Consider the following 15,494-nt stretch of genomic DNA (forward strand, 5'->3'; position numbering starts at 1 on the left):
TTGCTGCTGGCTGGGTGGATTGGGGTATCGCAAAATCCCGTGAGATGTGCAGATGTTTTTTGGGGGGAGGACCTTGATCCAGCAGTGGATTGTTCTTGGCTGATGGTGATGGTGGTGGCATCTGGTAAAAAACCTTTTGAAGCATTACAGTGCAGTACTGCTGACTCACGTAAGGTGGAATATTGGTGGCAAATTGCAATAAAAACACAGAGAGACTGTAGTAACTGCCTGTGCCAAAATCACACGGAATGCTCCCAATCTCAGAAGCTACGCAGGCTTTGAGTCTGCATAGTATCTGAATGAGAAACCATCTTACACGCCAGATGGCTGTAGACGATGAATGGACTGTGTGCTAAGTGGTGCTCAGCAGTGGTCAGTGCAGCAACACTCCACTGTTGTATTTTTCGATTTAAAGCTTTCGTGACTGCAGGGATTCATCTTCTTGGTTCTTTCGGTAAAGTACTACTTGACGGACCTGTTCTCCACCTGAGGACGGCTGCTTGCGTTGTGGCTGAAACGTCGTGAGAATTATTTTATTATGTTTTATTTTATTCTTAGGTTTTTTCGGTAAAGTCACGTAGGTAAAACATCAAAATTAATGAAAATAATTTTGATGTTTTACCTACGTGACTTTACCGAAAAAACCTAAGAATATGATTCCTTGCAGTCACGAAAGCTTCAAATCTAGAATTATGTTTTATTTTTATTATTTTATTACTTCCCTTCTACGTGACTTTACCGAAAGAACCAAGAAGATGAATCCACTGTTGTACCAATGCTCCCCGGTCTTCATCAACCTATACACTGACCGTATTTACTGATGCTGCTGCTGCGTTGGCAGTAGCGCATAGACACAATTTACAAAACTACAACCAGAACATTCGTCAAAATCAACCACTGTGTGTGGCCTTAAAATATACAAATATATCATAGGCGACGTTTCAGGCAATGGCCCTGCTTCATAGCACGTTCACTGACCAGCGTGGTGAACTATGGTTAAATTACCCTGACGATCCGTATGGTGTGGCAGAGGTCCTCATCCAGCAGTGGACTAACAAGAGTAGTGCTGGTTAGATATGGCCAAGGAATCTTACCCATGTGCTTGTGCTCACAGTGCAATGTGTTAACCACTGCGCCGCTGCTCGCGACCCATAATCGCAACTGCAATACTATATCTGTCGTCAGACGCCAGCTTCCAAATCGTTAATTATATTTGTGATCGCTAATGTTGCACTGCGAAAGGTTTAATATCAGCCGGATCAGTCCTGGTCTGCCTCTGAAAATAGATTAAAACCCGGCACAACATATCCAGTGTAAATTAACTTATTATTTGGCATTTATTTGTGTTTGTGCAATGTTTTCGATTATGTCTCACGTGACGCTGTTGTTTTTGTACAGATTTGTGTTTGCTTAAGCGGCTATACTTATTTTTCGTATTTCCTACGTCAGTTTCGGTGACGCGTGTAACTCACTCTTCCAAACGAGACTCATCCTGTGGTCCACTTGAGGTCTCAGCCGGTTAAACAAAAGTAACTTGGAACTTTACATCAACTGTGTGCAAGGTCGTGTTGGCTACTCCCGTCTGTACCTGGTACCAGTGACGTGCGGTGAGGTCAATGGCTGGGGAGGCACTAGCTAGTGTCAGAGTCAGATTCATACACTGAGGGGAGGCGCGTGGCCTCACGGAGGGGGGCGTGTCCTCAATGAGGGGGGCGTGTTAGACACGTCCCCCTAAGTGAGGCAGATGTGATAGCTGCCTCCCCTGGTGCTTTTTCATTGCAGTTTCATGACGAAACCAGCGAGCCTATATATCTTTATACACATACGTGAAATAAGTTACCTGGAGTATGGAAGGCGAGGACATGAAATGAAGGGATCTACAAACATTACATTGGTGACAGACTGAGATAGTAACAGGCACGCGCTTATTGCCCGCGCTCCATAAAGTTACTGAGGGGTTGCGCAATCAGAGGGGAGGCTGAGCTCGCCGCTGCCTCACCTCTCGTCTCTTCCTGTATTTGCAGCGGAGCTCCGCAAATTTGGCGATTTGACTATAACAATGATTGGAATCGTACAGAAAGGACATTTATAACACAGATCAGTAGAAAAATCTTAATATTTATTTGATTTGATTATTATTTTGGTTTACTTTTCGTAACAGCTATTTTCATTGGGGCATGACAGATGAGGCTCTGCCTCCCCTGCCTCCCCTGACCTCACGTCCCTTGCCTGGTCCGCACGTGTCCCGTTACAGACGAAGCCCCGCACGGGCGGAATATGCTTCAGAGGTGATGAATCAAGCACATGAAGGAGTCTAATTCAGTCGGAATGCCGAGGATTCGCGCGTGGGAGGGAGCAGGGCTTATGTTGAAGAATGTCGTGAACCCTGGGCGTGTGGAGGAGGCGAGTATTCGTGAAGTTATTCGCGAACTGTGAGCCGAGTGGCTCCCTCTAGTGGCCACAACACGGACTGAGCTTTTAGCGCTGTGGGCGAAGACAAGTCACGAAACCAATGCGCAGACAATGATACCCACCATACCTGTTCCTGCACGTAACACAAACAATAATTAGCAGCCCATCCGCCACGCGGCCTCCTGGGAGCACACAATTACAGCAGCATTGGTTCAAAACAAGGAACCTCTCGACTGGTTTCGAAACGCGATGTCTGATCGGCAGTCAGGATGCATGCACTTGAACCAATTCTGAACTGCAAGATATTTATAGGCAAGAACCGGTTTACATTCAATGTCTCATCAGCAGTGTTAGACTTGCCTGAGCCAATGCTGAACTGCCAGATGTTATGGGCAAGGACCGGTTTCGATATTCAGTGTTTCATCAGCAGTGTGAGGTTTCTTTGAGCCAATGCTGAACTGCCAGATGTTATGGGCAAGGACCGGTTTCGATATTCAGTGTTTCATCAGCAGTGTGAGGTTTCTTTGAGCCAATGCTGAACTGCCAGATGTTATGGGCAAGGACCGGTTTCGATATTCAGTGTTTCATCAGCAGTGCCAGGCTTCCTTGAGCCAATGCTGAACTGCCAGATGTTATGGACAAGGACCGGTTTCGATATTCAATGTCTCATCAGCAGTATCATGCTGTTTTTTTCATGTTTTTTTGTTTGTTGCGGTTGCACCCGATTCAAGAGCCGAATGGCTCACAGGGCTATACCTAATAAATGAAACTTGAAAACTTAAGCCGCCAATGCTGGACTGCCAGATTGTGTACAGGGTGGTCCAGATGTCTTGTGATCCCCATTTAATTCATGGGGGGGAGGGGGGCGGGGCGGGGTCGCGAGACATCCGGACCACCCCACCGCTGTCCACGAGAGCGCGCGGCAGTGCAGCTGAAAACGCAACGCCGCTGGACGCGATGACGATCCATTGTGCGTGATGACGTCACCCCGTCGTGACGCAGCCACGTACGCGGGTGAGGAGGTTACGTGGTGGCGGTGGTGACGCAATCACGCAGAGGCCCTGGCAGTCACGAGACGTCGTCAACACAAGAGGCCCCCCCACAGCCAGAGCCGGGCTCCTGTTAGCGCCCCCCCCCACCTCACCGCCAGGTGAGGGCCACTGGTGAGGGTGAGGTGAGGGTGAGGTTAGTGAGGTGAGGGGATGGTGTGAGAGCGAGACGGGTCGGGTGGAGGGGCGTGAGGGAGATGATAAATGAGGTGAGGTGAGAGGGGTGGGTGAGGTTGGTGGAGGTGGTGAGGGAGATGAGAGGAGGGTGAGGGAGATGATAGGTGAGGTGAGAGGGGTGGGGGAGGTGGTGAGGGAGACGAAGGGAGGGTGAGAGAGGGTTGGTGAGGTGAGTCAGGTGTGCAGAAGGCAGGTGAGGAGGGTGGAGGTGAGGGGAAGCGAAGGCGAGAGGGGGGTGAGGAGGTGAGGTTGAGCGAGGTGAGGGAGAGCGGTAACGGTGATGGGTGCAGGTGAGGGAGACGTGAAGGTGAGGGGTGTGAGAGGTGAGGGTGTTGGTGAAGAAGGCGATGGTGGTGAGGCTCAAGGAAGCTGAGGGAACTAAAGGTGAGAGTGACGACTGAGAGGGAGGTTTGGAATGAGGGTGAGTGAGGTGAGGGTAGCCAGGGGTGAGGGCGGAGGAGGTGAGGGTGTGAGTGGTGAGGGTACAAGAGAGATGAGTAGGAAGGTGAGGGGAAAATGCAGGTGAGGGAGATGGAGGGGAGGAATATGGTGGTGAGGGAGATGATGGTGAGGAATGTGTGAGGGTGAGGAAATTGACGGGACTTTCAGGTGAGGGAATGGTCGTGAGCCGAGTTGGAACGGTTGCAGGCCGCAGCGTCGGTGTTGCCTGTATCCTCTGCCCGTCTCGGTCGCCCCCACCCGGCAGCAGCAGCAGCAGCGACAGCTCTCCGCGCTCTGTGAAAGTCGCTGTCGCGGAGAGAGACTCAAACGAGCGTGAGAGCTGCGGTGAGGGTCTCTCTGAGAGCCCAGCCTCTGTGACAAATGAGAGATTCGGTACCCTGAGAGCAGCGATAAGGGAGGCTCTCACGAGTGCTGGGAGAGAGAGTATCTGAGAGAGTTGGGTGACAGTCTGAGTGCTGGGAGAGGAATTCTCTTGAGATCTGGGTGACCGTCTGAGAGCTGGGAGTCTCTTGAGATCTGGGTGACAGTCTTGAGTGCTGGGAGAGAGATTATCTTGAGATCTGGGTGACTATAGAGTCTTGATTGCTGGGAGAGGAAGTCTCTAAGATCTGGGTGACAGTCTGAGTGCTGAGAGTCTCTTGAGAGCTGGGTGACAGTCTGAGAGCTGGGAGAAGAAGTCTCTGAGATCTGGGTGACAGTCTTGATTGCTGGGAGAGGGAGTCTCTTGAGATATCTGGGTGACAGTCTGAGTGCGAGAAAAGAGATGCACTCAACGTGATGGGAGAGACAGTCTCCATAGGAGAGTCTCAGGGAGGCCTTGTGTGAGTCGTACTGTATTTGTGTTACTTTCGCAATCGATTACTGACCAATACAAAAATACAAAAAGGGTTTAAGAGATTATATATCATCTCTGTTCTGACATGTGCCACTGGACGGGTGGTGATGGGCAGGACTTGGTGACGTCAATGCACGCTGGGTAGTGGCCTGTAGGGGGTTTCCCACCTTCAGAAGACAGCAGAATGTGTGAGGCGGCCCGTAATTTTCAAAGGAACCACTCACACGTTTCTCAATATAGTCCACTTAATCGACTAATGACCTGATGCTCCCCCACCCCCCCCCCCCCACTGCGTGTCTCTCGCAGGCAGAATGTCGGAGTTCTGGCTGATTTCGGCCCCGGGCGACAAGACGTGCCAGCAGACATGGGAGAAGCTGAATGCCGAGACCACACGCAACAACAGCCTCTCGGCCAACTTTAAGTTCCAGATCCCAGACCTCAAGGTGGGTGGTGTCCACCGGGGTAGCGGTGACAGCTGCGGTGGGCCAGTTGTGAATGGTGTGGTCGGTGCACAAAGGTGGTGTTGGTGAATCGGTGACCGGTAGTGCGTGCATTGTGATGCAGGTGGGCACCCTGGACGTTCTGGTGGGCCTCTCCGATGAACTCGCCAAGCTGGACACCTTTGTGGAAACGTGAGTTTGTCGGTGAACAAGCAAAGACAAAGGTCCCCCTCCCCCATAAAGCGTTTGACAGACTTTTGGGGCAAGTGCAGCTCGCCGGAACAGTGCACGAACGAGGTAGTTCAGCCTGGTAGTCAACCACCTTTATCTCCCTCTTTCTGAGGTACTCCGTTAATCCTCAGTCGACCTAGTGATGTTAGCCATGGCCGCCAATCATATTGCTGTGTGCTAATCACTATACCACCGCTCCACCTGTCCATAGGGGACAGGCGCCCGCCCATGCATACACACACTCTCCACTCATCACTCATTACATAATACAGTGACATCCAGTGCCTGTGCTGTGCTGTGCGAACATTCACATTAGTCCCCTCAGCACCAACCGCCACCTCCCACCAATGTATTGCACGTAATAATCTCGATAATAAATGCCCTTTACCCAGAAAAGCATCAATAAGTCGCTACTATATACTTTTTCAAAATACAGTACGCATACATTGTGATGTTTGGCTAATTCCATTAATGAGTGTTTGACTTCACGTGAGAGGATACCAGAGTGCCTAGAGAAAACCCATGCATCAGAAATGATGACACGCTAAGTTCCTACACAGATGGATTCATGAATCCATTCACTGTACTTGCATATGCTTTTCACTTTGCAACCCAAGCCTACAACACCTGCTATTTCCAGGCAGTCTCAAATTTAATTACTAATCAGGCCATCTCTCCTTCTGAGATTGACGTGATTGAGCCCTTTCAAGGCATATGCAGCCCAAGGTTGATAGTCTGACAGGGATGGTGTTGTGTGTGTGTGTGGCCCTGTGCAGCGTGGTGAAGAAGGTTGCTCAGTACATGGCCGAGGTGCTGGAAGACTCCCGTGACAAAGTGCAAGAAAACCTCCTCGCCAACGGAGGTGAGGATTGGAAGTTTACTGGCGGATAGCGCCTGAGCACAGCTGCTGTTGAGATAACAGCAACAGTGTGGGATAGGGGTTAGGGGATAGATGTGGGCTAGGGGTTAAGAATCGGCATCAGCCATGATCAATCCACTCAATAGCAGAGCCAGGATTTTCAGGTAGGGGGGGCAACCCCTCCAGCAATGAAAAATGATAGTTGTTAGTAAGTAAGGACTTGTCCCTTGCTTTTTATTTGACGCGTGTACAGCGATGGCGCAGCCATCGATCGAGGGTCGAATTCGAACCGTGTGTGATCGACATCGTGCTCGCTGAAGATGTTTGCCTTCAGGGAAGTTGTGTACTGTATACGCAACTGCGCACAATTCTGTGAGTCACTTATAACTGCTTTGCCGTTACTTATTGCCAATTATGGACTCAGACTATTGTCCTGTCATCTCATAGAGTCCCTGGAACGTAATAATATGCTACACAGTGGCAGTGGGGGTTGCAAAATGCCGATTTATTACTAGTAAACCCCAATGATCCGATCAAAATTAGGGATTTCGATCGGATCATTGGGGGGGCACGTGCCACCCCCCCCCCCCCCACTGGCTCCGCCAGTGAATCCACTGCTGTATAAAACCTTCCCCAAGCCGTCCCCACCTCTTACTGTCCTGCAACGTAACGATCCACGTAAAATTAGCACACGAGTTGATGTCATTGGTCATTGCTCCACTCCACTGTTGACGTCTTCTTGTGTGCACTTGTGGCGCTACTCCGTCGTTATTGTCGACGATCGGCCGTCATCCCTTCTGGCGATGTGTCCCAGCCCACTTTTATAAACGGTCAAGATTATATCTTCAACCTGCATGTGTTCTTTTTCGTGATTAGTAATATGTCTTACTGGTTTGAAGGCGAGGGTATATAGATGGATCAGAAACTCCTGCGTGGCGGTGAAACGATTGGGTACCGTCGAGAGCTATCGTCTGAGCTGAGCACTGTGCCTCCGAGTCGCGCTTAAAAAAATTCTTCTGTTCGAAAAATTGTGCGTGTTATAAATAGTCTGTTATCATTATTTAAGAGGTGCATTATCTACTGAACTTCACTCGGTGCCCGCTTCACATGTGTGTGTGAAATGCGTGATTCCCCCACAGTTGACCTCTTTACCTACGTGACACGCTTCCAGTGGGACATGGCCAAGTACCCCATCAAGCAATCTCTCAAGAACATATCCGACATAATAGCCAAGGTAACGCAGTGCCTGCATAATGCCTCGCTGCTGCAGAAATATTTCACAAGAAATCGGCATCGCGCATATGCATGAGGAAAGCAGGCACGGGGATTGCATTTGTGCGTTTCACGTTGTTAGTTAATAATGTTACGGAGCTTGTGTGTGTTAAATGTGCGGCCCCGCTAAAGTGTATTTGAGTTGTATTATGCTCTCATTCAGGAAAAGGTTTTTTAATACCTCCGCTCAAAGCAGTGTACTCCAAAAGCCCAGCTGCATTGCTGATACACTGTTTTTATTCTACATCACCATGTACATTTTCTGTAGCCTGAATAACAGGGCATTTGATAACTATATACACACGGGGCTTAATTTTTCATCACATATGTTCAGGCTCACTGGTAAACTGCAGTAGGCCTAGAGAGGTACGGTGGGAAGCGTAGCGTAGCGAACTATATGTATGGTGTATGTATGTTGAACTTCTTTTGCACCATACCATAAGTAGCCAGCTGTGCTAATTGGATGTGGTGTGTTGGGTGTTGATATGTTTTATAGGTTGCCAAACCCAGACAGGCCCAGCTGGAAAATTAAGCACTGTATGTACGCCACAAGTGTGTGTGATTTGTTGTGCGCTATGCTTTGTGGTGCTACGCGCGCCCATGTGCGTGTTTGCGTTGCGTGCGTCTCTCAGGGCGTCTCTCAGATTGACAATGACCTCAAGTCTCGCGCGTCCGTGTACAACAACCTCAAGGGCAGCCTGCAGAGTCTTGAGAGGAAGAACACGTGAGGCCCCACACACCGTGTCGCCTCCTCGCCGCTCCCCGTCTCCATCTGTTCCCGTGATTCTCGTGGGAAGCGGGTGGTCGTGTGTTTTCAGCCTCGCTCTCTGTGTGTTTTTGTCTTCTGGGTGCAGTGGCAGCCTGATGACGCGTAGCCTGGCTGACATCGTCCGTAAGGAGGACTTTGTCCTGGACTCGGAGTACCTCGTCACCCTGCTCGTCATCGTGCCCAAGTGCGTCACGGCACCGTACATGAACAAAATATATTTCGTTGTGGGCTTGCAACAAGGCCAATGTTTACGAGGTCTTCTGTAGGGCAAGGCTTTCTCTTAAAGGCGGAGTTGGGCCTCTGTGCACCTTTATCTGCCGAGTATAATGAGTCTTTTTCAAGCGGACATGCATTGCCGGATGCTTCTTTGCACACCTTTCAGCTGTGCTTGGAGTTACATTGAAAGGACAGAAAGAGGAACACATTCATCAGAAAACATCAGTTAGAGACGTCTATATAACTGGTAATAAACGTACGCAGGCTTGGATAGGACACGTTGCTAGAAGGGACGGTGGCTGCTGGTCGAGGCTAACGACGGGAGTGGCAGCCGAGAGAGGAAACGTGCCCAAAGGGGACATCCACCGCGAAGATAACGAGCGAAGACACCGGCGCATGTGCAGCTGTTTGGTGGATGAGTACATCGCAGGGCTGTGAGAGATGGCGACGGCTCGGGCGGCCTTTATCCAGCAGTTATTTGATCATGGCTCATGATGATGAAAAGAATCAACAGTCTATATGAGCGGACAACCTATTTTCCATCTCGTCATTGTGTCCGTTTGCCAGGGTTGAGCCTCCATAATAGAGGATTTTTTGGGGGGTATTCTTTTTTGGTTGAGCCTATTAATGATCTCAAATCACTTCATACATTTGTGCCCTTTAACATCGGACCTCCTTTGCTAAAGTCTATTTTATTCCGAACCCTTTACCCGCAGGGCGGCGTACACCGAGTGGAACAAAGTGTACGAGACGCTGACGGACATGGTCGTGCCACGCTCCACCAAGTGAGTCTCCCTTCGTCGTTGCAGCGGTGCGCTCACCTCCGAGGTCAGCTAAATAAGTTCGAAAAGACGTTTGGGGTGGCGACATGGCCTGGCGGCAGCGTGTTTTGCTGCTTATTGCGTAGGTTGACGTTCGAGCCGAGTGGCCGCTCTGGTTCATACTCAGTGGTGTATTCACCATAGATACGCACCGTTTGCTTCACAGTGAACATGACAGTTCCTGTGAATTTGGTGAAAAACGAGTAGGCCTTGTGTGCCAGAGTTTTGGTCCAAATTTTACAAAATGACGAAATTACTTGCTTGGGAAAAATACCCACTAGTAGACTAATGCACATTTACAGGCCAGTGCTGCATACAGCTTGTGCCGCATAGGGACAGCTGCCACTGTGGGTGCCCTTGTCTCTACAATAGCAGGGCCCTGAAGTGGTTTAAATGAAAGGTGGTCTAAGTTGCAGAAGCATTTAGGCACGAATCTTCGTCCTTTAGAGCACAATGTGCATTCCCAAGTTTGCTTTTAATGAAGATCCTCCCGTGAGTGTAGTGGGCTGCTGGCTGATGAGAGTAGTGAGTGTAATGTGAGTACCGTGTGTTGCTACTGCTGCCTAGGTTGATCGTGGAAGACCAGGAGGGTGGTATGTTCACGGTTACCCTATTCCAGAAAGCTGTCGATGACTTCAAGCACAAGGCGCGTGAAAGCAAGTGAGAACATTGTGGATTTTTTTGCCTCTTTAAACAAAATTTCTAAAGTCTTTGAACTACGGTTGAAAGCGTTAAAAGAATAGCCCTGTCCGTCAGTCTGTCCTTCTGCACTATCTGTAATATGGGTTCATGGTAAACTATCGTAAGGAGGATGCAGTATAAATGAAAGTCGTGTACATAGCTTTGTTGCTGTTGGGGAATTACCCGATTAAAAAACTGACCGAATTGATGAAAAGGCTGGCCAAAATAACAATACCATGGATAAGCCTTTTCAGCCAAGGTCATTACGCCATACACCATGTGATGTCATTTCATTTGTTTGGCTCACAAGGTAACGTTATCGCTGATTAACATTTCCAAGGACAGTTACATCCTGGAGAGTGTTACCGGATTGAAACATTTGCACATTTCTTTTTATTCTTAACACTTTTCTTAAGTCAGTCTTGTGTCATGAGACTACCCGTAGTTCTGATGGGAGTAATATTAATGTTGGGTCTTGCATATGTCGGTACGTGTCGCGGTTTTTTGAGACTCTTTTGACGCCCGCCCCGTCTTTCCCTGTCGGCTCGCGCTGGGACACGGGGACCCAGGTTCACCGTGCGGGAGTTCCAGTACAACGAGGTGGAGCTGGCAGCTGACAAGGAGGAGATCACGCGCCTCGCCTCCGACAAGAAAAAGCAGTTTGTATGCTCGAGTGCACCCACAGATAATAAAACACAAACATCCTTCCCCTGTAGCCTTAACAGACTGTTGGGGCAAGTACTATTAGTGAGCATCTATGTCGGCTGGAGAAGTGCATAACGGGAAGTTGGTGTGGCCAACAACACATCTGGTAGGTTTAGTCTCCCCAGTGCAGATGTGTACACACTACACCAGCTACTCATTGAAGGTTGAGTCGACCTAGAGGAGGCCTACCATCAGTACCAGTTTGGAGGTGTGCCACTTGTGCTGGCCGTGGCTGGGAAGCAAACTTGGCTCGCTGGGTTTATAGCACAGTGCACTAACTACGATACCACCAACCGTGATAATCGCACCTACAATTAGCGAAAGGAGTTGTACATATGTACATACAATCGCAAAGATCCCCCATATAGCCTTTAACAGACTGTTGAGGCAAGTGCTGTTAACGAGCACCTTTTTAAAGCAGACATGGCGCACAAAGGGTTTGGTGGCACAATACCAGACCACTCCTATGCATGACAGCCCCACACTCCCTTCCCACACCCATTAAATAAAAAAACGATGGGAGTCGTTCACGTAATTAATTCAGTTATTGTTGAATGGGTGTGTTCACGCATGTGCGTTCACGCGTGTGTTCACGTGCAATGCAGGGTCCCTTGGTGAGGTGGCTCAAGGTGAACTTCTCGGAGGCGTTCATCGCGTGGACGCACGTGAAGGCGCTGCGGGTGTTCGTGGAGTCTGTGCTCCGGTACGCCCCCGCCCCTCCCCCCGGCGGCCCACCCCCCATCTCCTAGCCAATGCACTCGGCCTGATGCGCATCGCGTTACGCGCACACACGAGCCATCGCAGCAGCGGCTGCAGTCCCTGCCGAGTCATTGACCGTGTCGCAGTTTGGCGACAGATTAATCCGATGGAACATGGATGGCTTCTGGAGCACAAGTTGTTGTTGGTCGGTGCCGTGATGCACCATGCAGGATCTGCGGTGAGCGATCCAATGATGATGTTTCTGGCAGATGAAAAATCATGCAATGTTATTAATACGCGATTTTGTGCAGTAGTTCAACGTAACATTGCAGTGAAAACATAAGGATGTAGTCGATGTAAACCATGCAAAAAATGCACATCACTTCTGGGTAATGATTCATATTACCTCCTAAAATTAATATTTTACTTGTCAAAATCATTGGTTAAATTACTAGAAAAATCCTAACCCTTATTTGGAGCACAGGTTCAAGCAGGACGTACTTGTTACTGTATGCGACTTAGCCAGCGGTCAATATGTAAAGCATTGTCATCGGGTGCCCATGGATGCCTTGTTGCCGTGTGCAGGTATGGACTCCCAGTGAACTTCCAGGCCATGCTGCTGCATCCCAACAAGAAGATGGTTCGCAAGCTGCGGGAAGTGCTCAACGGACTTTACAAGCACCTCGACAGCAGCGCCGCCGCCATCATCGATGTAACCACGGGGTCACATCAGGGCTGGGGGGAACCCTTTCCTTACCGAGGGCAGAATAGGACTTTCGAATACTTTTGATGGACAAAGACAAAGATGCCCCCCCCCCCCCCCCCCGTAGCCTTAACAGACTGTTGGGGCAAGTGCTATTAGTGAGCACCTATGAAGGCTGGCATGGCACACGATGGGGTGATGTGGCTAGCTCCACGCCCAGCCACCTTTGTCTCCCTAGTGGCGATGTTGACACACCGCACCAGGTACCTATTTGAGGTTGAAACGCCCTAGGAGAGGCCCAGCACCAGTTTGGATAATCGTCACTGCTGTTTGGTGGCCGTGAGCGGGAATCTTATTGGGGTCGCCGGGTTCGTAGCGCAGCGCGAAACATTCTTATGTTTAACCCTCCACCACCTAACAAAATGGTCTTGTTTGCAAACGCAGTATTGACCGTAGTCTGACCAGTAAAGCTCCTCACCGGTGACTTGAAAATTGTTCACGACTGAATTGAATGCCCTCAACCCTATTGTTCACTCCACAGGCGAGTATGGACATCCCTGGGCTGAACCTGAGTCAACAGGAGTACTACCCATACGTGTACTACAAGCTGGACCTCAACCTGCTCGACTACAAGTGAATCCCTCCATCTCCTCCCTCGTCACTGCAGTGAGCCCCGCCCTGCGTCTCAAGCCTCTTCCCCCTCCCACTCCTCCACCAGAGGTTGCAAACGGGTTTTGATTCCTTACCTGTACCCGGCCGCACCAGTGTCGCAAACGGCTACCCGTACCCAGCCGCACCAGGGTCGCAAACGGCTACCCGTACCCGGCCGGGTACGGGTAGCCGGGTATCGGGTACGGGTATCGGGTACCCGTTTGCGACCTCTGTCCTCCCTCCCCCGTGGCTCCTGCAGCCACACGTGTATTGCTGAGACTGCTCCTCACTGCGCATTCCCTCCCTATAGGAGCAGAGACGTCCCCCCCCTCCATCCATGTCCATTTCAGGCGGATTCAGAAAGCATGTCGCCATCGCTTAACAGTAGGGTTGCCGTGATGTGTCACTACGGTGTTCCGTAAGACGCTACAAGGTCCGTAATAATTGTATAGTCTGCTTTGCATATTGTCGTAATATCGTGGCTATTGCTGATTCTTCATAGTTTAATTTTGTACAAATTTATTTATTAAGTAATTGACGTGATTATTCAAGTTCAAAACGAATAGCTGTTGTCCGTTAAATTGGTGCTTTGCAAAGTTTTTTTCTCCGAGTAAATTGACGGCCAGGCAATTACATGACGCATTGTTACTAATCACTTAATTATTGTGTGACTGACAGCATGTGCGTTTTCAGCATTACGGATTGTAAAGTTGCAATGATTATATGACTGACTTCGGGTAGGCTTACAGTTGAGCAAACTGCAGTTGACAAACTTTTACGTAATCTCTTCTTTGTACTGCCAAGTACAGCAAAGCACGACAACAGTACAATTGCATTGCGGACATACAATTACAAAGTTTCGGGAATACTGACATTACGATAATCGTCATATCATGAACCGTAATGTCAAAAATCCTTGTTGTGAAAAATATCGCGGCAAACCCTACCAAGCAGCATGCCTCCTTTAGAACACTCCTACTCCTGCCCCCATCCCCGAATCAGCAGCACAACCCCTGTACCCAAAGCCCAACATTCCGTCACAGTGGGCTCACTGTCTGTAATGATTAACACTGTATTGCTGTGCTGCTGCTGCTGTAGGTGTGTTGTAATAAATTGGCTTAGTTATTGTCTCGTGCGTTCCATGTCAGGGTCGTGTTCGTGACTAGTGTTGATGTTTGATATCGGAGAATTCATCTGTGCGTTTTTTTCCCCCCCTACAGCTCATTTCCCCGCCCTACCCTACCGATGACGTAAGCGGCAGGCTGCAAATTTGACCCACGTACCAAGTTTGAAAACAAACATTAGGTATATATATAAATGGAATATTTAAAAGAAATGGTATATCTTGAAAATCTGTGTGCAGTAAAAGTATTTTTTTTTTAAATGGGCAGCCTATCGCTTAAATCGGTAGCGTTAGAAAAGTTTGTCCGGGTTGGTTTCTTCATCAGCGGTGCTGTTGGGAAATGCGATAATCTCACTTTTCATGTCCCAATGATTGCATTTCAATAAGTGACTCTGCGAATTTAAGTGACTCCCAAGTGTCTTGTGCCGGGATTATTTCACAAGAATTTATGTGGAAACAATTGTGTAATTTTAACCTTGAATGAAACGATTGTATTGTGGTCAAAATAAATAATAAACAAATAAACGCGACTGCTCATGTTATTTCAACAGCGTCCGCACGTCAACTTAAGCGTTTTTCAGGCAACTCGGCGGAACAGTGTGAGCTCCAACCGTAATTCAGTGAATATAGCTGCGCTGAAGAAGGGCCATCACCTGAAACGTCAAGCCGATTTACTTGTGTAGTGACTGAGTAGGAAGCACTCTGTTTGTTAACGGCCTTAACAGTTCACACTTGGTAACTACGTGTCCCAGTCAGGACAGCTGGTAGACTGCCTGACTGGCGACGCCGAGACGGTGAAGATGGAGACGACAGTGAAGACTCGAGCAGCAGCACGACGGGATCCCACTCCACACGACAGCCCCGAGCTCCCCTCCCGGGGCCCCTCTATTACCGTCAGCGTGGTCTGGCTCCACCCCGGCCACGCCCCCCTTCTGGAATCTACTAGCGGATTCTCGATGTGCCCCTTCCGTAACCTTTCCACTACATCCCTCTCTGGTCTATCACATGACCTGCTGTCAGTCGGGGCTGCTGTAGCTGCAGATGCCCATCCCTGCCAGCAGCCAGCGCTATGCTGCTATGTGACCGATTCTATGTCACTACACTTGTAAGGATCAGCGTTAGGCAAACTGGCAAGATTTTATCCTGCTCCACTGCCATCGCAGTCACTCGTGTTATTCGATTCTGCACTTAAATCATGTTCATATAACTGTGATTTGATGAAATCATCTCCTTGAGAGTAGACACCACCAATGCATTTACAAATTTGACACCACGCTTGTTATATAGAAAATTATACATCCGCTTTCGTAACTGAAAAAAAAACATTGAAGGGTTGGTTCAGTTTCAAAGTGGTACTACTATTATCTATAGTTGTCCAATGTGGTTTCG

At 49.1% G+C, this 15,494-nt stretch overlaps 1 protein-coding gene across 6 annotated transcripts; it reads left to right on the plus strand.

Moving 5' to 3' along the window:
- The first annotated feature begins 3,432 nt into the window (after positions 1 to 3,432).
- On the plus strand, positions 3,433 to 14,630 carry ATP6V1C1 (ATPase H+ transporting V1 subunit C1). Of its 6 annotated transcripts, none has more exons than XM_078856007.1 (13): positions 3,433 to 3,606; positions 5,242 to 5,378; positions 5,500 to 5,567; positions 6,383 to 6,468; positions 7,605 to 7,699; positions 8,370 to 8,461; positions 8,592 to 8,690; positions 9,439 to 9,507; positions 10,111 to 10,203; positions 10,794 to 10,887; positions 11,535 to 11,632; positions 12,214 to 12,340; positions 12,873 to 14,630. In XM_078856007.1, the coding sequence occupies exons 2-13, from the start codon at positions 5,247 to 5,249 to the stop codon at positions 12,966 to 12,968; spliced, it is 1,149 nt and encodes a 382-aa protein (XP_078712133.1). In that variant the 5' UTR covers positions 3,433 to 3,606; positions 5,242 to 5,246; the 3' UTR covers positions 12,969 to 14,630. The 6 variants fall into 6 exon arrangements, with proteins under 6 accessions (XP_078712133.1, XP_078712134.1, XP_078712135.1 ...); XM_078856008.1 differs by having other exon boundaries at positions 3,433 to 3,597; XM_078856009.1 differs by having other exon boundaries at positions 3,433 to 3,586.
- Positions 14,631 to 15,494: the final 864 nt, after the last annotated feature.

The sequence above is a fragment of the Lampetra fluviatilis genome, chromosome 4, assembly GCF_964198595.1.
Source record: "Lampetra fluviatilis chromosome 4, kcLamFluv1.1, whole genome shotgun sequence".
Classification (NCBI taxonomy): domain Eukaryota; kingdom Metazoa; phylum Chordata; class Hyperoartia; order Petromyzontiformes; family Petromyzontidae; genus Lampetra; species Lampetra fluviatilis.

Coding starts and splice junctions, on each gene's coding strand:
- ATP6V1C1 (XM_078856003.1), top strand. CDS start 3,986: ATGGTGGTGAGGCTCAAGGAAGCTGAGGGAACTAAAG. Junction 4,023..5,241: donor GGAAGCTGAGGGAACTAAAG/GTGAGAGTGACG, acceptor TGTCTCTCGCAG/GCAGAATGTCGGAGTTCTGG. Junction 7,700..8,369: donor TATCCGACATAATAGCCAAG/GTAACGCAGTGC, acceptor TGCGTCTCTCAG/GGCGTCTCTCAGATTGACAA.